The sequence below is a fragment of the Falco punctatus genome, assembly GCF_963210335.1.
Source record: "Falco punctatus genome assembly, chromosome: 13".
Lineage (NCBI taxonomy): Eukaryota > Metazoa > Chordata > Aves > Falconiformes > Falconidae > Falco > Falco punctatus.
The window spans coordinates 7,441,486-7,464,662 of record NC_137593.1 but is presented as its reverse complement, the minus strand read 5'-3'; the positions used below and the strand labels follow the sequence as shown (position 1 = coordinate 7,464,662).

Sequence of the window (23,177 nt, the reverse complement as noted above, 5' to 3'; positions counted from 1 at the left end):
AACGTTGCTGTTGCTTTTTTCAAAAATAAAACCTGGATCAAAACTGAATTTACTATTTTTTATTTTCTGTGTAGTATGTACATACTTATTAATACACACACACACAAAAGGCAGTGGAATAGTTCTCTGTGAACAAAATCTGCTCTGGCATTAACAGAATTATCCCCAAGTAACATAGGTCTGAGATGTATCTGAATCCCAGTATAACATGCTTGCATGTATATAAAGAATAACTTCACGGGAAAAATAGCAACACATCTTCTCATTGCCTAGAAAGTTACCATTTCAAGTCCTGGAAAATAATTTGCAAATTTTGTAATAGATTGAAGATTCTTGCAAACCCCAAAATAGATACAAAGCTTTATCCCTGGCTGGTATGCAAAGTGTAAGAAAGAGGCCAGAAAGAACCTGGTAAAGTCAAGCAAAAGAAAAGCACAGGTTGAATGTCAGGGGAAAAAAACACTGAACGCTAAGAAGATAAAATAATGGAATAATTCCTCAGGAAGATAATATTTCCTGGGACGCTAAAACTGCCTCTTGAAAGAAAAAAGGGCTACTGGGAAAACATTCTTTCTCAAAGCAAAAGCTTGACATTAATGTTGCAAAAGAAGGACTAAGCAAGATTTATGAACGGTTGTGTTCAGGCTTCTACTGAAAATTTAAAACACCTAGGACAGAATACTCTGTTCTTACAGTTACTCACACAAGTGCTTACAAGGGCTATTTTGCATGCGTGTGTTGGTGTTACTTAGCACAGCCCACAGAAGAAAACAAAACAGCAACAATCCGGAATAAGCCAAGAATACAAAATGCAAATAGTATCTTTCATCTTTATGCATCTGCCATGCCCAGCTCACAGGCAGCAGGTACTCAATTTGTGTAAAACGGTTGTGCAAAGCATTTCCTATCCAAAAAAATATTTGCATAAGACTGAACTAAGTTACAGAACAGTACCCTCAACATCCACAGACACCTGAAGTTTCAAGCCACTTGTGTTGGCAATGCAGTGCCAAATGCTTACGCGATCTTATCAGGCCTTCCCTTACCCTTCTAAATTCATGCCATGTTATTTTTAAAAACAAGTTTTGCAGAGATGATGGATGTGGATTTCCTCCTTTCCCCAAAACACATGCACATGCAAAAACACATCCCCTCATGTGGACGCACAGCACATGCTGCAACAGCCCACAGGAAAACAAGCTCCCACATGCAGAGACTAACAATGCCCCGAACCTCCCAACAGCACAGCATTTCCCAGGTTGAATGTGCTTACCTTGTTGGCACAGGCTCTGTACACTAGATTCATTCTCTCCCATTTCTAGAAAACAATAAGCTGCCCTGTAAGGAGCCAAGTCGTTTTATCGAGTTGACTTGGTCACTGTGCAAGTTTTGACCTCCTGACTTTCAAGTGTGCATGGTAACCGTACACCTAACTTTCTTCTGTGAATAATTAGTATCTTGCTTCCTGAGCTACCTGGGCTTGCCTGACCTGTTTCTCTATAAACTGACATCACATCCTTTGATCTCCTTTGATTAACATGTGCTTCAGGCAAGGCTGCTTTGTCTCCTCTTGGACTCTCCTCCTTATTTGTTCCCCACCCTTTCCTTTCACTTTCACACAGACAGCAATCCCAAGACATTTTCTCTTTCGCAGCAGGTGTTTTAGTCAAAATGCCAAAGCCTGCAGAATGTTTGCAACTGATTTTAAAGATCCTCTAAATTTTCATTTCACAGGAAAACTAAACGATAACTATATCAAGCCAATCTCTGTGGGATGGGAACTCCGCAGCCACAGCTCTCCACCACTGAGAACAATGATTGCCACAGACACAGTGCCCCTTGGCGAAATTTTTGCAAAGATCCCAAAATCTAAAACCCACACCCACCCTTCCACTGCCTTTCACCAGGATTACCTCCAAGGAACCACTGTCTTTCACAAGGATTACCTCCAAGAAAAATGCATTACTTGAACACTGTAATTTTGAGATTGTTTTGACTGTATAACAGAAAGGGCTTCTAAACGAAACAAAAAGGTACTTTGTTTCTCCTCTTTCCCCAGCACAAGGACACAAATTTTTAAGATAATCTCACCCAGCCAGACTTCAAGTTCAGGTCCAAGAAAATATTTGTTCTTTTCTGATGTGGAAATCAAATAACAGGTGTCTGATGCATTTGTGATCAATTTGTTGAACAAGTGCACCTGTATCTCTGCCTACAAAGTTAGCTTTATTTTAACATTTACATTTGCAACTGCCAATGACAAAAATCAAAGAGAAGCCATAGCACTATTTTAAAAGAACAAACAATGACAAATTAAAAGAGCTAAGTAGTTCTCGCAGTGTGAGAGCTAAGTAGTTCTCACAATGTTAACCTCTGTCTGGAATAATCTCAAAATGGTCTAATCAATAGCATTATAATATTTTTTAATCCAGTAGAAAATAAGTATATTTTTACAACTAAACTGTATTGTATTTTTCCTCCCTTTTTAAAAAAAGTACTGAAATGATTATTTATTGGAACAGAAACACAGATGGGGAAAACATGAAGTAGTCTTTCAAGATAATTCAGGCTAGATAAAGCATACCTTTAAAGCAGAATTTCTGAAACAAACTATGCCAATTCAAACAAAAGTTTTATTTACAAATAAGAATATCCCCAATCCTCAAGCTAATCATCACACAGGAAGAAGTAAAAAATATATATGCCCTTTAGTGATTTACTGTCCACTGTTTCCGTGCATGCTAAGCACCTACCTCATCCACACACACAACCAGCTTTTAGCCATACTTCAATGTCTCACTTTTGCTAGAGAAAGTAAATCAGACATACCAAACCAGAATCATCTGAGCAATGAATTCCAAAAGAACTTCTCACCTGGTTCACAAAAATGAAGTTTACAAGAAAAACCTCATGCTTTATCCTCGCCTGATTATCAAATTAGCCAGCTTAAATGAACCGTTCCACAGTCTGAAAAGGCTCTTTACCAAGAAAGCAAAGAGAAAAGCAAAATGAACTTATATTTGAAAAGGGAGCCTTTCATTATTTTATTTATGTTCATTTAGCTGAGCTTTTGCTAGTTTTCTTCCCCATAATCCTCACTCAGCTCCTGGCCCAACATTTGAAGTCAGTGGTTCCTACATTCCACCTCATCCCTCCTCGGATCCCAATTTACTGTCCATGAACCACAGCTGCCCTAGGCCAGGTTAAAGTCACTGCAGGGGGGGGAGACTCCAGCACATGCCTGGGCAATCTCCCCAGCTGCACAGCAGACACCCAGCAACTTCCAGTTCCAATGCTGAACATTAGCTCGAGATAATTCACTAAGTTTTCACTTGAAAGTATGAGCAAAACATTCAATTGAAACACCCATATAGTGGCTGGAGGTCTTTTTCAGCTCGGTTCTAATGCACCTTCCTCTACCTCAGGACAGACTCTAAATTCAGTATTTTTTTGTGTGTGGAGAAATGCATAAATAATACCTTTGTTGGCTCTGTGATTACTTCAAGAGTAACAAACCAAATTGGCCTTTCCTGAAAATATCCAATAGTACAGTTAATGAAACAAGCATGCAAAAGTAGATACTGACACTTCATTAAAGGGCCTGACTATGTCTATTCATGCTTTTCAAATATGCCCCCAATACAAAAGGAGATCTGCATGATTTTCCTGAAGCTCAAAGCTGACCAAACACACCTAAAACTGAAAAAGATTTGGACAGCAATCTTTCTTTGTCTCAGCTCTCAAACCAGGCCGCTATGGCAAGCATATCAATTACTATCAATTTGATTTGGGAACCAAAACCTAGGTTGCACGTAGTCCTTCCTGGGGACAGCAGAGGAGCCCATACAGAAACTCTTTCTTCACCACCAAACATGGGGAAGTAAAAAATCTAGTGCAGAGTTTGTGTATTCAAACAAGCTTAAGTTGGTCTGTATTTAAGAGACATAATTAAGAAAAACAAGTTTGTTTATCAATGAAGTTCTGGAGTGCAAAACAAAGTATGTGGCAATTAACTGATGAGAGAGAAAGCCCTCTCTAAACACAAACTGTCCATTTCTTGAAAGACAGAAATTGTTAAATACCCTAGATTATTATAACTTCTAAACACGGGAGAAATCAAAATGATTAGTTTTCATCTTCAATGCTGTACTCTGTGAGGTCCTCCCCCATACAGAGAGAGCTACTAATTCCAAAGAAAACAGAAGGCAATAGAAAATAACTATTCCTCTCAGCTACTGAGTACCAACACTTTCCTTAAAGAGCCTGATTTTAGGCTTTTAGCACCTACAGAAGTATTTTGTAGCTTAAGTTCTAGCATTTTATCACATCACCTTCTGTTAACTCTTAAATATTTTTAAGAATTCAAGAGATGAGAACGATAGTGCTGAAAATACTTCTTCCTTGGAAATGAAGCCTACAAGTGGGAATAGCGCAAAAAGGACTGAAATTCAAGATTTTTCACACTCCCTCTTCCAACAATGACTGATGGTGAGAAATGGCTAGCTTGGTTTTATGCTCTCCTAAAACTGTCTGGTGTGCTCACTTGCGTGCAATGATTTACATAGAGTGCTTTCCAAAGGAGGAACTCTTAATTCATTCACTCTCTCTAGAAAAACCCAAATGTGAAAATGCAGCAGTTTTGTTCTGCTCCCAGAAGAGAAAGTCGTTCTGTGCATTTACCATACAGCAACTACAACGTTCCTTGATTCAAAGGAGAGCCACCGACAGACAATGATCAGAGACATAATTTGATGATGATATCAATCAGGCCTAGAAAAGAGAAAAGCTAGATCTTATGCTCTGCACAGAGCCATGCTGAACAGACAGATCACTGAATCATAGTGCAAACGTCATGCATGACTGCAAGCCTAAGTTCAATGTCTTCAGAAACGTTACCCTCCACCAATAATTAGAAGGTTTGCCAGAGGATGAATATTATCACAAGTTTTCTAGGGTAGTTCTGCAAACAAACAGAGAGGTTCTCACAACTGAAAGCCTTCAGAAAACGAAAGGTTTGCTGTAAGTGCTTGCCAAATTGTTTTCAGGACTCTCGTTTCTACTCAAGAATCTAGATATTTTACAGAATTAATGTAAGCAAAGTAATACCATCAACAGCTGACACAGTTGCTGTCATTCTTTATTGGTAATGCGTTTCAAACTCCCAGAGGTATTACGCTACATAATCTTAAATGTAATAGAAAGGGGTGGTTTTGTTTTGGTTGTTTTGGTTTTGTTTTGTTTTTTCCCCAAAAAGAATATAGTTTTAAAAACATGAATAATGAGGCACACTTATTACACGTGAAATTGCACAGATAATACAAATCATATCTGGAACTGAAATATAAGTACTGGTACCACACAGAGTTCTTTTTACACAAATTGCTAAGATGACTCCATGATCCAGGCTCTGTGAAAGCTTGCTAGCTGATAACCAAGTGTTCTAAAGCATGTCACAAGGGAGAAGCAGTCCACAAAGTTTCTTGTAATGACTACCTGTCTGGCACCGCAGGCTGACTTTTTCACAGTAAAGAATAAAAAGTATTTCACCTTCATCAATGGCAGGAGTGCTAGGAGAGAAGGGTGGTGCTAATTCAATCTCCCTCACAAAAACAGGGAGCACAGGTACTGATGTTCAGGTTTTTATATTGTAGGTGTCTGAGGGTTTGTGTTGTTCTTGCTGGTTATTTGTTTAAGAGCAACAAGGCTATTTTATTTGTTCCATGGAAAATGGCACAGTAAAAGAGATGGCATTATTTGGTCAGCCTCCAAATTATAAGCAGTTGCTTAGCTTACAGTCTCAATTAAAACAGGAGATGGGAGGGAAGAAAGTATTTTCTTCCACAATTAAAATGGATTAAAAACAAAAGCAGAAATAACCAGTCTCAAAAACGACAGTGAAACAGGTTTTCAGTGTTAATGGAAATGGTGCACTAAAAACCAAAAAGAAGCAATGACTGAGTGCCAGCAGGCGGAACCAGCACAGACCGAGCTGAGCAGTGAGCAAAACCCAAGAAAGACTTACTTCATCATGGATGAGATTTTCATCCCACATTCCTCTAGCCCGTTTGAGTTTTATTTCCAAGCCTAGCTGTGGTAAACAGGTTTTCACCAGTTACAAGGAAGCTGTCGTATAAGACTACATACGGATGCAAACATCACCACTTTTGAGCTTAGTGGGAAGCAAAGCATATTTTCTCTCTTTTATTTCTGAGCACCAATTCCAGCTCACTACAACTTCTTCTCAGAAAAATATAACTTTGTTGGAACAACTATTTTTATGGTGAAAAGAACTAGTTTTAATGAGTCTTCCATGAAGAAAGTTTCTTAGGTTTAAAAATGGTTGTGGTTTTTTTTTTTTGCTGTTAGTTTGGATTTGTTGGGGGTTTTTTGTTGTTTTGTTGTTTGTTGGGGTTTTTCAAGAGACCAGAAAAGGCTCCAAACCACCCACTCTAACCTGCAACATACTGATGTGGACTGAACAGCACTAAGATTTAGGTCTTCCAGACCCAACAGGAGGTGTTTCTTCCTCCTGGCCACTTTGTTGGAGAATGGTTCCAAAGAGCAGCAATCTCAAAATGACTAACAGGTAGCTCAAGGCTCCCCCTGGTCCCTTGCTAAGTGAGAAAATAACACATCAAGGGAATTTATTAGTATGCAGCAGAAAATAGGGTTCAAAACATCCACGGGGTTTTCATTATTTTTTGTTGTTTTACTAATAATGCATACATTACTTTTCAAAATACCTGAATTATGGATAATCGTTCTGTCTCTCTGAGACCTATCAGTCCTGACATGATTGACAAGTGTAACACAGTAGAGGGGATCTAAGACTACAATTCAATTTGTGACCCCATTTGATAGCTTTCTGACCATAAGGAAACAACTCAACATCTCTCTTTCTCCACTCTATAAGTCATGCTTTGGAAAGCTAAACAAGGACACTTTGACCGCTTTCCCCAACAGAGGTGTTTTTCCCTCCACAGAAAACAGATGCTTTGTCAAAATGTCGTTTCTGAAGTTTCTTTAAATATCTTTTTCTAATCAGTTCCTGTTCCTCAGTTTTCTTTCACTCAGCTTTAGCAACTAAACCTCAAAAAAATGTTAGCAATCAAAATCAGCAATGGCCTCCTGATTCACTTCTAGTGTTTTTAGACTTCCTACTTAATGAAAATATAGATGAGAGTGTAGAAAATAAATAACAACTCTAGCTGACTTCAGCAGCTGAAAGATGACTGCACAGAAGCCAAAGCTACAGACACATTACTATGAAGCTGGTTTGCAGAAGATAGAAATAGTAAGTATTAGCTCCTCTTTTTTCCTTCTGATTTGGTCTTTTCAATATTAAACAAAATCAAATTATGCAAACAAGTATAAAGAGCTGATTCATGGAAGACAATACTTGATAGTATGGCCATGCAAATGATAGTAATGCAGAGCATATAAGATCCAGTAAAAAGGGTAACAATTTCACTGCCCTTCAATCCACTTCATTATTTACAAAAGCAGTGAAATTAAATGAGTGCTTTTTAAAGATGCTGTTTGTTTTGCTTAAAAATACCTGCACAATTTATTTCTACCACCCCTGCTTGTGATGCATCTTGTCGTTATAATTGAAAGCAAAGGACAAACTGAACGACAAAAGTAAGCAGCTTAATAAAAGGAGTGCAAAAGGGTGAGGGAATGAAAAATGTTTTCCTAATATTTGTCAGAAAGAGAGCTAACACTATAAATGCCAGCTAATACTGAACTCCATCTTGCACAACTAAGAATTAAATCTCACTATTCTAAGATCATATTAGGAAGCACAGAGCCTAAAAGCCTGATACAGGGAATCAAAAGCTGATCGGCTTTAAAAATTGAAAAAAAAAAAAAAAACAAACAAAAAACCAACACCATTTTACCCTTATTCTACCCTTTTAGAGGAAGCATTTCTTCAAAAGACAAACATGGGTGACACTGTGTTTTGATTTCAGCAAGATGAACGCTCATCTCTAGATACATTTAGCACAGCTGGCAAGAATTGTGGTTTAAGTAGGTCCGGTTGCATTCCAGCCACATATGCAAGCTTTTATAACAAATACACTGTATAAAATACAGTGAATTAATACACAGATGGATTTTCAAGCCAATGAAGACTTGGACTCTGAAGTGTATTCTACCCCAGCAAATACAGAAGAGCCAGAAAGGATGTTATGTGTGATTTTTCAGTCACTAAAGATTGTTCCAACGGAAGAGCTGTAAAATATATATATATATATATCTTTATGTAAAGGCATATATATGTATATCTTATAAAGAAGGAATACTATGTTAACAAACTAGCTCACTTTGTGGAACTGCCGCATACAGCATGACAGCCATTTCATGAAATGCCATGAGTTGCAATACATCCCTCCCATTGAGCACTACGAGCTGGCAAACTGTTCCCTCCCAAATCAAGCGAAGCAACACAACTCCGCTTTGTCATACCATCAGCCAGGCTAAACAGTGAGCCTCTGCACAGCAAGTCGGACAAATGATACATACTAATGACAAACGAGGGGGCATACTGAAAAAAAGTTGTCACTAAAACAGTATCCTACACTCATTTATTGCTTTTATAGCGAGTTTACTGACTGGCTGCCTCCTTGTGCCAGGTGCAGTCTTCTCACGCTATGATAAGCTGATTCAGTTCATTATTCCCAGTTTAGCCAGCACAAAGCTACCTGTTTTTTCCTACCACTTCTCAGTTTTCTGCTACTTAAAAAAAAAAAAAAAAAGTGTTACTCAGCCCACAAAGGAGCACAGAACACAGGAGCAAGACGGCTCGTTTTGGTGCTGGCAAGCTACTGGGTGAGTCCAGCATCCTCTCTGGCCCAGATGCACCATGCAGTATGCACGTATACGTGCAGCCCAAGTTCAGCACACCCGTAATTTTCCATCTCCTCTCCAGTGAGATGCTTTCACATCTGCTTACGAACCTCTGCAGATAAAGCACATTTCATTAGTTTTTTACGACTACTCTGCACAATCAGATGGGCAGGTGACGTTAACACTTGGACTGCACAAACCAACTCAGCCGAAGGCCTAGCACACCTTCTCTGACAGCAGGGCACATGCATCACACTTGAACTGTGCTTCAGATTGAATAAATTCCTCCTTTTTCCCAAGTTTTCCAAAGCCTGTCCAATTATTTACTAAGTAACTTCATATATAAAGTGTTTCTAGTATGGAATAACACTTTCCATTGTTGTTTGCATCTCTGAATTATCCGTGCAATACTCCTAAAAAACAGAATGAGCTACATTTTTCCAGTGATAGTAAAGGCAGCAAAATCTTATTCTCCCCAAGTGAGAAAAGAAAAAAAAAAAAAAAAAGAAAAAAAAAGATAAATTATTTTAGATTAGCATTGTTTTCCATTTCTCCCCAAATCTGCAGTAAAGTTTTATTTTTCCCAGTTCCAGCGGTATACACTTGGAAAACACAGCTGTTGGCTTTGTATTTACTAGTATGCAGTTATTGCATTGCTTAATATATTTTCACATAGATTTTTTTTTTTTTTAATGCAGAAGAAACATAGGAAATGAAATCTAAAATACATTGCCCGTGCCCCTTTTTCCCTGCTTCCATACAATGCATTTGTTTCATACACTTCAATCAATAAATTATCTCCATATCTCAGACATGGTATTAAGCAAGGTAAATAAAACAGCACAGAGGCCCAAATGAAGGATGAGAAGTTAATTCTGTGTCCATAATTAAGAAAAGGAATCAGAATCTCTCTTTCAAACCATGCTCACAGTACGCAAAAAAAAAAAAAAAAAAAAAATCCTTTAACTCTTCTCTACTCTGGGTTCAACTTTCCATGACTTTCTGTTTCAGTGCCATAAGAAAAACTTTTGTTTTTACAGAAATTAGTACAGTGTGAGGCAGTCAAAGAAAACTAAAGAAAACCCATGCAAAAATAAGTCAAAAGTGTCAACACTGGCTGATTAAAGCATCATTTTAAAGAACAACTCGCATAGTTTCAGTTTTCTTAACCAATGTTTCAATGTAACCAATGTGTTAACAGATTAGCAGTACCAAATTTCAAAAGACACCAACATGTATTCTAATCGAATGCTGAAAAGATTAAATACATTCCACTTGCATTCACTACAAAAGCTGGCCAACAATTAAAGTTTAAAAGTATTTAATTTGGTTGTAAATAAAAGAACATTCCTGTTAACATTACAGAAGCTGTCCAGACTTTTTTGAATAGCACTGCATTGTACAAACTGTTAACTGCTATAATAATTATTATTATTATTTTTAATCTTACTGATCCTTACTTATTTTCTCGGTTCAATTATAGTAATTTTTAAGGTGTTGTGTTGTCTTAGAATGTATTATAGGGAAGTAGATAACCAACAATTTGGACATCATGGACATGAACACAGATTCATAAATGTGGAATCTCTTCCCTCACTGATACAGTAGATTAAAGCACTTCAAACACTTGGATCCAAAGTTTCTGTAATACTAGTGCTGTATGCAGTTCCTTCAATCATGGCGGTTATGTCTAAGTTAATAAATTATATCAGCAGACAATTAAACATGCAGATGACATGAAAGAGCAATTTTACCTACAGACCAAAGCTGCCCTTAGGAATACAAGTTACCGTGAAATACAGTCCAGACGAGTTTACCCAAATTTTCCCATGAATCATCAAAAGCTACAAAAACATTTATCAATACCCCATAGCAAACTTAGGGCTTGTAATGTAAGTACAAACCATTAAAAAGACAAATAGTAAGTCAAAAGCTAAAGCACACAACATGAAAAATGAAGGAGAAAGACCATTTTGTTAATGACAATTGCCTCAAGCCTTTGGGTGTACAAATTGAAACATTTCAAACCTTTCACCTGGTTTTCCGAGTACCTCCACAGCTGGCTGCTATCTTGCCTCTGTGTGTTTGCATGGGAAGAGAGAGAGAAAGAGAACAGACTGTGCAGGAAAGTTACATGAAAATACTGATTTTTATCTAGTTTATTCAAAGTCTGATAATTACAAAGTGTCCAGTAAATGTAATGGATTTCTTTGCAGCTTCCATCAAAACATTTCCAAACAAACACCCTATATTTTGACAGCTGGTCAGGTTTCACAGTGTGCCAAACACTCAAAAAAGTTTTAGTCTTAACAGCCATTCACAAGAAAAAAATGGAAGCAAGTGTTTTGCAAATGACAATTGCTTTTACTAGCAGGAGAGATTTTTGTGGGTTTGTGTGGTTTTGTGGGCTCTTTTCCTTTTATGAATTCCCAAGGTAGTACAACTGCAGATCTACACACAGTAACCTCATTTTTGCCTGGTGGAATAAACAGGCACGAAACGGCTAGGCAATTCTCCTGTCCAACAATTCAAAACAAGAACCTAACCTGTTTCCTACAGCTTTTACCTTATCATTAAGCACCAAAAGTGTTCTTGAGAGCCAAAAGGGCTAAGGACGTTACTTCCTCTGGTACTATCAGAACTACACAGCCTACCGGATTGTGCAACCAGGGTCTTCAAGCCAGCTGCAACTTTTTTCTTAATAATTATCTCCACAGAAAAGAAAAAAAGTTACTACTTCAATATTCACTTAATGATAACCACCTTCACGTGGTAATGTCCATCTACTTTTCCAGAAAGGCCTTCTAGAGAACACAAAACTAACACAGGCCACCCTTCGTCTGCCTAACGGAGCACCACCTATGTACAATTACACTGCAGCAGAGAGATCTACAGCTCATACTAACACTCGTTTTCAAAATTCATTTGAATTGTTGTAACAACAACTTGTACAAGGTCAAGTCTGTCACACTCCTCAGTGTACACACTTTGTTGGCAGCCTGATATTATTTCAGTGTAAGAAGGGAAGCAAAGTAGATGTGTCACTTAATAACTGTGTTTCAGCCACAGAAGAAGGCAATCTTCTCAAGATTGCAATTATAACACAAACGCCAGCTCATCATCTTTCTGCATCGAGCATATTGATGGTAACTTTCAGAGGGCTCTCAGACTAAGAAAACAGAACTTCACCTGGAATTAGATCTAAGAGCTTGCAATTTTAGGCAAATCTCTTACTAAACATGGCTCTCTTCTTGAAAGTATAATAACTGCATGGGACAGAATTCACAACACACTCTGTTCCTTTAACTAAAAAACTTAATTTACTTCCATTCTTGTTCTGTTTCTTTTTAAAAGAATGAAATACATACACACAAAACCTGAAATATAAAAATCTAACAGAGCTATGATACATATTGAGAATAAATTATGCAAAAATGCAAAAGTCAGTCTTCATGAGCTCAAGAGATAAGCCAATTGTCAACTTTATGTACTGACAAGGGACCTCAGCCCATCCTCCCTGTGTTGCCTGGCAACCGTTCCTGTATCCTTAGCTGTATTCATTAGCCATTAACCACCATCAGGCTCCCTTTCTTTTCCCCCCTCACACAGGCTCCCGCTCTCATAGACGTATGAAGGGGAGGGGGAAGTTAAACAAGACTACTTTCTTTCTGATCAGAAACTATCTGAGTTTTAACAGCTAATAGATATTAGCCAATTCACACAATTCATAGAACTGCTTTGTACTGAAAGATACACTACATGATTATAAGGTGCAGTTCTTTTATTAAGAGGGCTCTGTTGTAAGTCGACATTAATAGAAATCCTCTAAAATGCCTATTATTAGACAGTGATGATCTCATGCTGACAACACTAAAGTGCCCTTTGAATTTGTAAAAAATAAAATAACAGATGACAGCTTTTTAACTCCAGAAGAATGGCATTCAACATGAGGAAATGCTATTCTAAACCTTGTTGAGATAAATACAACTCAATTGATCTCAGAAGCAGAAATCTGTTAAAGTGTTATCTTCAGTTTTTCCATGGAAACAAAGCAAGGCTTGAACCACACCATGTGCCTATCCACTGTCCTTAATATCAACATAAATATGCATGACCTCCAATGCAGCATTTTCCCTCCCTCCCCATCCTGAAGCCTCAGGTTAACTTCCACTTGCAGGCACCAGCAGCTAAGTTACACAGCCATAAAGGGAGCTAGACCATGAAAATGAAGATGAAAACTCTTCCCCTTCCCAGCCCCAGGTTAGCTTCAGCCAAAGCAGCCTCATCCAGCCCTTCACATTGCAGCTCAAGCATCCATGGTGGCGCAAGGGAAGTGGTAGGGCTATGGCTGAGGACAGAGGGGAAGATACGGCTCTTTCAGCAAATGTTAATACTTTTATCATGTTAATGCTACCATCAAATCACCCTATAATGCGTTCTTGGTATTTCTTGTTATCTTGTTCGTTTCCATGACACTGAAGTTTAACAGAACTCCTCAAGTAAAGAAATATATTAAAATACTGGAAAGCTTATTGCAAAGCACTAAAAAACATTGAGCATTACAAACCCCACAATTCTGTAATAGGGAAACAAAAGATTCCCGGGTGAGGCTGTGCAGAGGTCTCTCTGGAGCATACAACTAAGAAGCTGCATTGTCTCTCTATCTTGTTTTCATTTTTGAGACCACTATGTGAACATGTTTTCAGGTCTGTTAACGATGACTGGAGAAGGAGCTGATTAGAGATTATAGGACATGCACCATGAAGAACACTGTAAAACATCCTTGCAAATAGAAGGCTGAAAGAGCTTAATGCTTAATCTGATATTTAAGTGGAAGTTCAGGTACGATTAACTAGCAGTCTAACTAAGCCTGTATCAGAAAAATGATAGCATAAGGTTGCACAGGTGAGCGGAAATAAAAGTGCTATTTTCAGTGCTTCAAAATGATTCAGACAAATTCAAGAAACAAACAGGGCAAATGTTTTCCAACAGTGTAATCTATTGGGCAATTTTCCAAGAATCACAAGAGCTTTTTCATCACCAGAGTCTTCAGGATTAGAGGCTTTTGCTTTAAGTACAGCTGCTGAACACTGAAGTAATTAGTCCAAGGAAGGCCTATTTGCCTCCAGACAGGACAACCACATCAGTCGCTCCAGCTCTGAATTATTGCATAGTCTGTACACAGCAGCTGAAAGAGGAGAAAAACCACACCACAATACTTTCACATGTGACATGAAGAACTGATAAGAGAAGGAACAGTGCCATCACTCAGGATGACTAATCTCCCACAATTCCTTAATAAGGCTCCTGGGTATTCTGTTACACACTTTATGAACGCAGACATCAAAATGAATGAAACTTCACAAAGCACATGTAAGGCACAGAAACAACCCTGGTGTGAAAAAGACCTGGATGACAGAGAGAATTTTATGGCATAGGAGGAAACATCTGGACTGCTACTGTTTGCTCCTTAGAACACAGAAGCATTTTTACAGACTCACGTTTCACAAAATTTTCTTCTGGTTGTGTTCCCACAGGTAAAAATTGAAGATTCACTTCTAATTTCTAGATGAAACTTCTGTAATTTGCACCCGAAGTATATAGCGCAAGAAGAAGGATTTTATGTTGCTGATTTTATACTATAATTACTTCAGAATAACAAGCATACTCATACCAATTTGCTAATTAGACAAATGCAATATTGATCGATATCTACACTGCCAGATTTCTTAAATATTTCTCTCCTATGCCAGAGTCTAATGGAAACTTTACAACAATTTAAACCATGGCACCATCATGATACAGCTGAAGGAACAGCTGAATTTATGTGGTGGCACCAAACAGGGTAAAGAGATCAAGAATCTGAAACTGGTTTTGCTGTGACCACATGGCCCAGAGGCACTGGGAGAGACCTCGTCTTCAAGGACAGTAGTCTTCCCACAAGCCCAGCCACCCATGTAACCGCTTACTGTGTTCACAGGACATATTTGAAGCATAGAGTGGAAGTGACTATACTGGCCAGAGTGAGCAAGCTCTCTGAGCTACTGGCAAATGCAGTGTTGCTTTTTTATTTATTTTGACTGTCTAAGCTATATGAGCATATTGTGGCAAGTTCTAGAGTCAAGTAATTTCATCATTGCAAGCCCTTCTGTTTTGATCCATAGCCTATTAAGGCTTCAGTTCATTAACATGTTATCTATACCATGACAGTAATTCAGACGAGTTCAATATTTGCAAAGAATAAGACATTCTGGCCACCTCTGAGTCCTTGGGTATTTACCAAGTACCTCAAATATTAAATGTTAATACACACTTACCTGGGGTCTTGCTATAGGAATATCTGCATTTAAATACTATTCAAATCAGAAAATTATTATCATCAAATTCTTTAAGTAACTCCATAGTCCTTTAAAGAAAAATTCCAATTATCATAAATTCCTTATAGAAAAATCGTAATCCCCACTCTAAAGGGGATATAACCAAGGTCATGATACAGTGTCATTATGTAGAATAAAAGTGTAAAATGAAACAAAACTCTTATCCAGCTACGAGTTGCTGTCCTAACCCATGGGCAGCTGGGCAAGTTCACTGAAGGTCCAGCACTTCTTTTGTAAGTATCACTGACATTTACTTTGATCTTCTTTTACAAGCAAGACTATAGAATCTGATCTGGTTCTAGAAGTACATGATGCTTAAGGGCAAAACCCCGGCCTTTCAAACAAACACACAACTGAATATACCTTGACAGTGAATTTTTCAAATTTATTATGCTGCCTGGAACTTGGTTTTGTGGCAAGTGCCAACAGCACAACCCCTAATACTGGGAATATGAAGTAGCATATGGTTTCTATTACATCTAACAGCACTGGCTAAATTTGGAGAAAGTTTCACTTCAAAATAACACTTTGAGTACAGCAGTCTCACTGACCCCTTCATCCACAGACACAGCAGGGCAAACAGACCCAAAAAGTTTCCAAAAACACTGGAAATTGCCCATTTTGAGTTATTTCAACAAATGGACAAGACATACTAAACAGTCAAACTATGTATGGCCACGAGAAAGGACTGTTTAGCAGAGATTAAAAATAGAAATTCTTGAAAGTAATTAACTGTTCATAAAATAATTAGTTTCTGCTATGATTTCTCAAACAAAATAAGCTGCAACATCTTACCACGGAACACAGTAAGTTAAACAATTCTGGAGGAGAAAGATTAGAAATATGCAGTGTTGGAGGATACATTTCCCATACACATGAGAAATCAAAGCATATACATGTATAATGAAAGCTGTAGAGTACTGAAAACTAGTCTCTGGTTTGGCTCTTACTTTCCTACAGATATTTAATTACCCCTCTGTCATTTTCACTGCCTTGCTCTCTATACCAGGAGTATGGTACTATGAAAGTAAAATGAAGAGAAAACAAAAATGTGAATTCCCATTCTAGCAATTCTGTTTGCAACTGAGCTCATGAAATACAGACACTGGAGTTGAAACCTGACTTTCAATTATTTATACTTTGCTGCCTTCGTAATTTCACATTTTCCATTCAATTGTAGTGATCTCTCCTTCATACGCATATTCAATTTTTACATAAAAACAAACATTTGCCAAGGCAGTATGTAAGTCACATAAGCATTCATGCCACTGACTGTCATTTTGTTTAATTACTGAAGCCTACCCCAAATTATTGGCTCATGCTTACACTTTATTTTGACTAAATATTTTTTGACTAAATTTTTGACTAAAAATAAATTAATTTTTTCAACTTACCTCCTTAAAATACTTTCTTTGTTCTCAGCACATAATATCCTCACATATCTCTCTAACAGAACAACTATGATGAAAAGAAAAGTTAGAGTAGGTGTTTGACACAATTTTTTTTATTATTATATTTACCTTAAAGCCAAGATGGTATCGGTTTTGTAGAATATTTTTCACGAAGGCATATTTTCAATCTGGCCTCTACGTTAATTCTCTGCAAAAGAAGAACGCATTACATTTTCTAATACCATTCACTGAAACAGAAAAGTAGCCAATTCCAATGATGAAACTTGTAAATATAAATATAAGATGAATTTTCCTGACACTGCAGCAAAGTAGAATGCATTTTTAAACATGCTAGTACTTATGAAGTATTTTTCTCATTTAAAAAAACAAAAACAAAAACAAAAACAAAAACAACCATGACTGCCTGAAGTGTCAAAACCAATGCCCTTGACTCCAGCGCTGGTTCATGAAGTAGCAGATTCATGTTCAGGGAACCTGTGGTGGTGGTTCTGCTCTACAACAAAACACTGGACGATAAACAGTTGTTTTGTTTAGCCATCAGCAAAGTAGAAGTGTTCTTATTAAAAAAAAAAAAAAAAAAAACCACAACCAACAAAACCTGATATCCTGATTACGTCAATTTTTCACCTATTTCCCACTAGCAATCTCATTATCATCCACATAAATCTCCCTCTTTCTTTTAATGAAATGCCAAAGGTGTCAATGTGCTCCTTCCCCAAGCAAAACAAGGTAGCTCAGTACATATTTAAACAGTCTCTGCATACCTTGCTGCAGTTCAGTACTGATCAAAGCTTATTATAAAGATTGTACAGATAACTCCACTAATAACCCTCTGATGCTGCACTACATAAATTATAAAACAAAGGGGAAAAAAGGATCAATAGTAACCAAGTTGTACTGTTGCAATGTTCTGTAAACACAACCATACTGGAGCAACAAGGACGTTATCATGAGGGAAGGAAAAAAAAAAAACAACAACAAAACGACCAACACACTGCAGCTTCTTTTCCAAGGTGTCCCACCGCACAACGCAGAATCCACTGAGCCCCTCCAGTACTCCATTTTGTAGGACTACAGCTACTGCTAAATCCCAATAAACAAAGAACGGACTGAAGTAGCAGGAGTGCAGTTTCCATCTCACAGACTCTAGGCTTTCATATAAATTTTACTGATCCAACATAATGGCTGTAGCAGCCGTGTTGAAACAGGCTTCACCTTGCGCAGATTAGGTGGAAAACAGTGGTTGGGAGATGGACAGGCTTTGGGGTTTGGGTGTGTGTGTGTGTGAACTGGCCTCAACATCTTTTCCTAGTATGCATTCAAAGGTCTGACCAAAGTTGTCCTTTAAATAACAGGGAGAATAAAAGTTGTAAAAGATAATTTTAAAAGACATGTTTGAGTTTGTCATCTAGAGATAAATTATCTTTAAAAAAAACAACAAAACACAACTGATAGCACTTTTAACTATTCATACTACAGTTGTTATTGTAATTGCCTTCACTGTAACCCCACAGAGCCACAGCTCATAAAAATGGAAGAATAATAACTTTATCATTGTAGATTTGAGCTCTGTCATAGATGCATAAAATAATTGGAGTTGGGAGAAGCCTAAGTCGTCACACAGTCCAACCCCCCATTTAAAGCACAAATAACATCAACATTAGGTCAGGGTTCTACAGTCAAGTAAAACCATGAGGAAAATACCAATCCTAAAGTAGGTTCATATTTTGCCCTTCACAGACCTGGTCCCCTTTTCACAAGGACAGTTGACAATGAACTGCGGCAAAGCAGCAACAATTTAAAATGAAGTAAGAATGGAGTTACTGAGTTCCAAAAAGCACATTTCCTTGACAAACATAAATACAATATTGTACTACTTTTCTGCAAAACAACACCTTTAAACTATACAAGCCCATGTAAGCGCACATTACAGTTATTGTCTTACTGGGCAAGTTAAAAGTAGGGAGGGAGGGGGAATGAAATCAGTCCTTTCCCTGGACCAGAAAAAAAGGACTTATTTGCTCACAGGTCTCAGATAAAAGCTTCACGTTAAAACATTTTATCTGTCTTACAGTTTTACTGCTCAAAAGATGAACTAAGAGATTAAATCAAACTTTCTATTAAGCTCTAGAGACAGCCACATGCCACGCAACTCATAAGACTCTAAGGTTTGGACATCAGTAGTAGATACTGAATATATGAGGGAAGCATTTCAAAAAGACATTAACACTAATCGGACTTACATATGTGTATCAAGGGGAAAATAGCCACTAAGTTAAGGTACTACTCAGTCATGATCCAGAGTTACAGAAAGAAGCAGACTGTACAATTGCAGAGAATTCTGAGAGCTTCTCCTGAATTTGCCCACTTCAAAGAATCTTTGATTTCTTCTAAGCATCTACTGAGAAGAAAAGGGTGGTGGAAGTTAAATTACAAACTAACCAAACTCGAAGATTTTTGTGTTTTACCAGTTTGAAGAACAAGTGAAGGGGCAAATTTTGCAGACACTGAATGATTTTATTTTTTTACAATTGAAAACCAGAAAGGGAAAAGAACACCGTGAACCTTTTCCACAAAAAAGTCAACAGGTCATCATTTTGTCCAGTCTTCTGCACTTAAGACAGTCACTGCATTGTTTTGAAATGCACAGAACATTTTTCTGTCACTAATAACTGCAGGATCTCTCACTCCTGCATTTTCTAGATGGGCAGTTAAAAAGGGGACAATACGATTTGCCCACTTACACAGCAACAGTGAGATTCAGGATTGGGAACTACAAAAAAGATCATGTGTCAGTTTTTTCCTTTATTGTATAGAGACACTTATTTCACTACTGACGACCTTCCTGTGCAGGAATGACTGTGTTCATAATATACTTCAAGATTTGTGCCCGTGTCGCCTGTATCTTTAACTTTCAAGCAACTAGCACAAGTACAGATAATGACTCTGAAGTAATTTAAGTAGGCAAGCATTAGCCCAAAGGAAAAAAAATCCTGTTCACAGCTCCTGAAGAAATTATTCTCTCCTCAGCAAAGTTTATATTTGAGAAGATAAGTATTTTTGCTGGGAAAGAATATTGCAAATTAGAACAGAAACCCCATCTGACTTAAAACCGTAATTCCAGTGTTTCAGATGAGGCTCAGAATTCAGTGAGAAGACAGGGAGAGGAGGGAGGAATACAACAGCTAACGGATTAGATGCTGTCACTTATGATCCATCATCACACTTTCTCAGATTATGAAAATGAAATTTTCCCAGTAGTACATTTTATGCTTGACAGATTACAGATCGGTTCACACATTCAGAATTGGAGCACTCAGATTTTTAGAAAAGTTCAGGTCTTTCGAGACCAGCATTTATTATATGGTTTGACGCGAGTCAAGAGAAACATTCAACAAGACAATGCCAGAGACACTTTCAAGCAATAAAATGGGTGAAGTCACAAACTCCTTAATGATCACTTCAGCAAGCCTGAATTTAACACTTTTTCCTTGACTATACAGCTAGCTCAGAAAGGTCATCAGACTATTATATTCACTGTTATGTAGAGCAGCACTATACACATGCAAAGTTCCTATAGCAACACTTTCTTAATTCACTCTTTAAGCAAAACACCAATTAGCTTTTTATTATAGCCAATTAAAAAAATCTGCACACTAATTGACAACCTCTCTACTCAGAATTTAAGCTTATGCAAAAGAATATTGCAGTGAAATTTTCTGTGGTAATAACTTACTTCCTATTCTTCCTCCTTAACAGAACAGTAAATTATTCCCGATAGGGGCTGAACATTTATTTTCAATCTAAAACATTTAGACACACAGAATTAACCTATCCTGATATGCCTTAAATCTTCGTAGAGCCTGAAGATTATAGGTTGCAGAAAGGCAAACAGAAATGTAATCAACTGACTTATTTCTGTATCTCAGGAAATTGGGCATAGGCCTATGCACCTGGAGATCATGCAGGAGGCAGCCAGCAAAATATTTCTCTCAGAGTATTTAAGCACATTGAGCCAAGGGAGAAAGATGGCAAAAAACAGTACTAAAAAGTCAAGTGCAATAGGGCAACAGAGACATTTTCGTTTGCTTTTTAATACTTATCGACGGTTTTCTCAGATGTGTTCTACACAGCTGCTGATGACGGCTTCTTTGTACACCACTTCTAGTAGCAAATATCAAGATATATTAGTCAGAAAACAGTCAGCGAGCACAATGTGAAAAGAAATACATCGTGATGCAGAGTATCAGAAGCAATGAACAACAAAAGCTAAACCATCCTTCCTGATAAGATGTTCTGCAGGAAACTGAATAAAAAAATGTCATTCCCCCTACAGTTCTTCTGTGTGAGATGTCGGGATTCACCTTACTAATAAATAAATAAATATACACAGAACAAAGTAGCAGATGGCTCTTCTGACAAGCTTGGCATGACCCAATCAAGAATTAATGGTACTTGAGGTATCACTGAGTCCACTGGTTCTTAAGGACAATCTACAGAAACTACTCCTAGTCTCACCATCTTACACTTCGTTACTCACACCGTCTTATACTGCAGTATTAGTATTAGAAACTTAAGGCATGTGACAGGTTATTTGGGGACACAACAGCAGTAACCAAAAGTTTCCCTTGAAAGGCTGAAGAAAAGAAAGAGGGCTTATAGAGAGGTCTTTCAATCCTACCGCTGTAAAGGAGAGAGCAAGGTATTCCCACATGTGGAAGAGACCCCCATGTATAACCTTGGAGATACAGAAGTTGCTGCAGCTTAAGAAGGCCATCTGCTGCAAAGTCAGCAGGGTCTGGGTTATGTCAGTGGGCTAGGCAGTAAGCCAGGACACCAGAGGTAAGGGACTAGGGCTAAACAACACTGCTACAGGCTTTTATTCTTGCGGGTTTTAGCGGTAAGCTCCCAAACACAGCTCCCTGAATCACCAGAAAACAGTAACACATTTAAGCTCAAAGCCTTCCAAGTGAAAGTCCCCGCTACCAGATGCACAGCTCTACCTCCTCCAGAGAGGCTGTGTTAGTCCAAGACACAGTGTTACACACAGAGTAAGTGCTAACTGAAACTAGTATCCCCATTTGTAGTCCAAAGACTTTGAAGATTTCTCCTCTAGTAAAACCCCTGCTACCAGCACCTCACCAAAATACAGTGACAGTTCACACCCCTCAGCAGTGCACATCTCTTTTCTCTGCCCTTCAAGGGTGGAGAGCAGCCCATGTCCCGGCACAAGACCTGTCTGTCCCAGTAACACAGCTGTGACTGCTGGAGAGTATCACAGCAAACAAATCAGCCTTTTTCTCCTTTTTAATTATTTAAAGCTTTCTGCATCGGCATTTCAAGTCATTTCGGCTCATGGGTCTTCCCTGGCAGTTAAGTATTACACAGAGTGTATGAGGAGAAAGTTCAGGGCAAAACTGGAAGGCAGCCGGTAGTAGCAGAGCTACTTAGTGGCAGCAGCTGGGACCACCATCAGCTGCTCTCCAGTAGCCTACATTCGCAGCATCAGAAAGGCTCTAACCGGTGACAGTCATTTTTAAAATACATCATCACTAGGTACCTCTTTCTTACTTTGTTCTCTGACGTGCTTTTTGCCCAGTCAGACTGCCCTGAACAGTCGGGTCCACGTGGTCAGGCAGGTGGTGTGTCACGTGAAAACCCTTCTGGGACTAAAACAAGAGATGATGTTGCCGGCAGTCTCACCCCTGCCAAGAAAACACTAACGGCCTAAAATATGAACCCAAGCCAGCTGTGCAGCCATCCCAGTCTTTGTGAAAGCAGACAGTTCACAAATCACCACGACCAGGTAGGTATACGCTTCTGCTCTGTATTTCCTGCTATCAATGATGAGTGTTCAAAGTATCTTCCTTAGAAGAACAATTTGCACGTTCTGTTGCAGGTAACAAATACAGAGCTACATTCTGCTTTAAGACTCAAGGAGCAACATTTTCTTCTTTGACTGACTTTTACTGTTTTGCAGGAGGGCTTACTGCAATTAAACTGTCTTTGTCTAAGTAGAAAAGCTCAAAATATTCTGTTATTTCCAAGTAGTAATGGGATGGCTTTGTTGCATATCTAAATTACTCACCCACTGTTATGACCTACCATAGAACTAAATGAGATTAGAACAATAGTCTAAGCATCACTGCAAGAATGGATTTTCAACAGCTTTGAAACATCCCTTTTGACTCCTTTCATTTACTTCTCTGATTTTGAAACACGCAGAACACAAGTGTGATTGCAGTAAATTTTGATAACTACCATGGATTTCTCCCACTCTCTCAAAATGAAGAAAAGTATTTCATAAAAACCTTCCACCTAAGTGTATCTTTCCAACTTTTACACAATCCTGTGTAGGCAGTAATGTGCACCCGTACCACTGGATGATGAAAAGTAGAATTTAAAGAAAACCATAATTTTCCCACAACACTGCTGAACCTCTGAAAAGAGTTGGAATTCTCAACCCAAAGTTTGAACACATAACCTGAAAGCAAAATTACTGTACAAAAGATACTTTTCTTTCTTCATGTCTTAGTGA

The 23,177-nt window shown here is 38.1% G+C and overlaps 1 protein-coding gene across 5 annotated transcripts in view; it reads right to left on the bottom strand.

The window, feature by feature from the left end:
- Positions 1–23,177, bottom strand: part of NAALADL2 (N-acetylated alpha-linked acidic dipeptidase like 2) — a 497,171-nt gene that overhangs the window by 401,374 nt on the left and 72,620 nt on the right. Inside the window, exons 1-2 of one of the 5 annotated variants that reach the window (XM_080409536.1) lie at positions 16,748–21,337; positions 10,879–10,927 (exon numbers count right to left, since the gene is read on the bottom strand). Coding sequence is in view for 3 of the 5 variants with exons in the window: in XM_080409532.1 (XP_080265658.1) it covers positions 10,879–11,167 (289 nt within the window). In the remaining 2 variants the exon portion in view is untranslated. Of the gene's footprint in view, positions 1–1,273; positions 21,338–23,177 lie in introns of those variants that run through there. The other 4 variants (XM_080409532.1, XM_080409535.1, XM_080409533.1 and 1 more) reach the window with 4 other exon arrangements.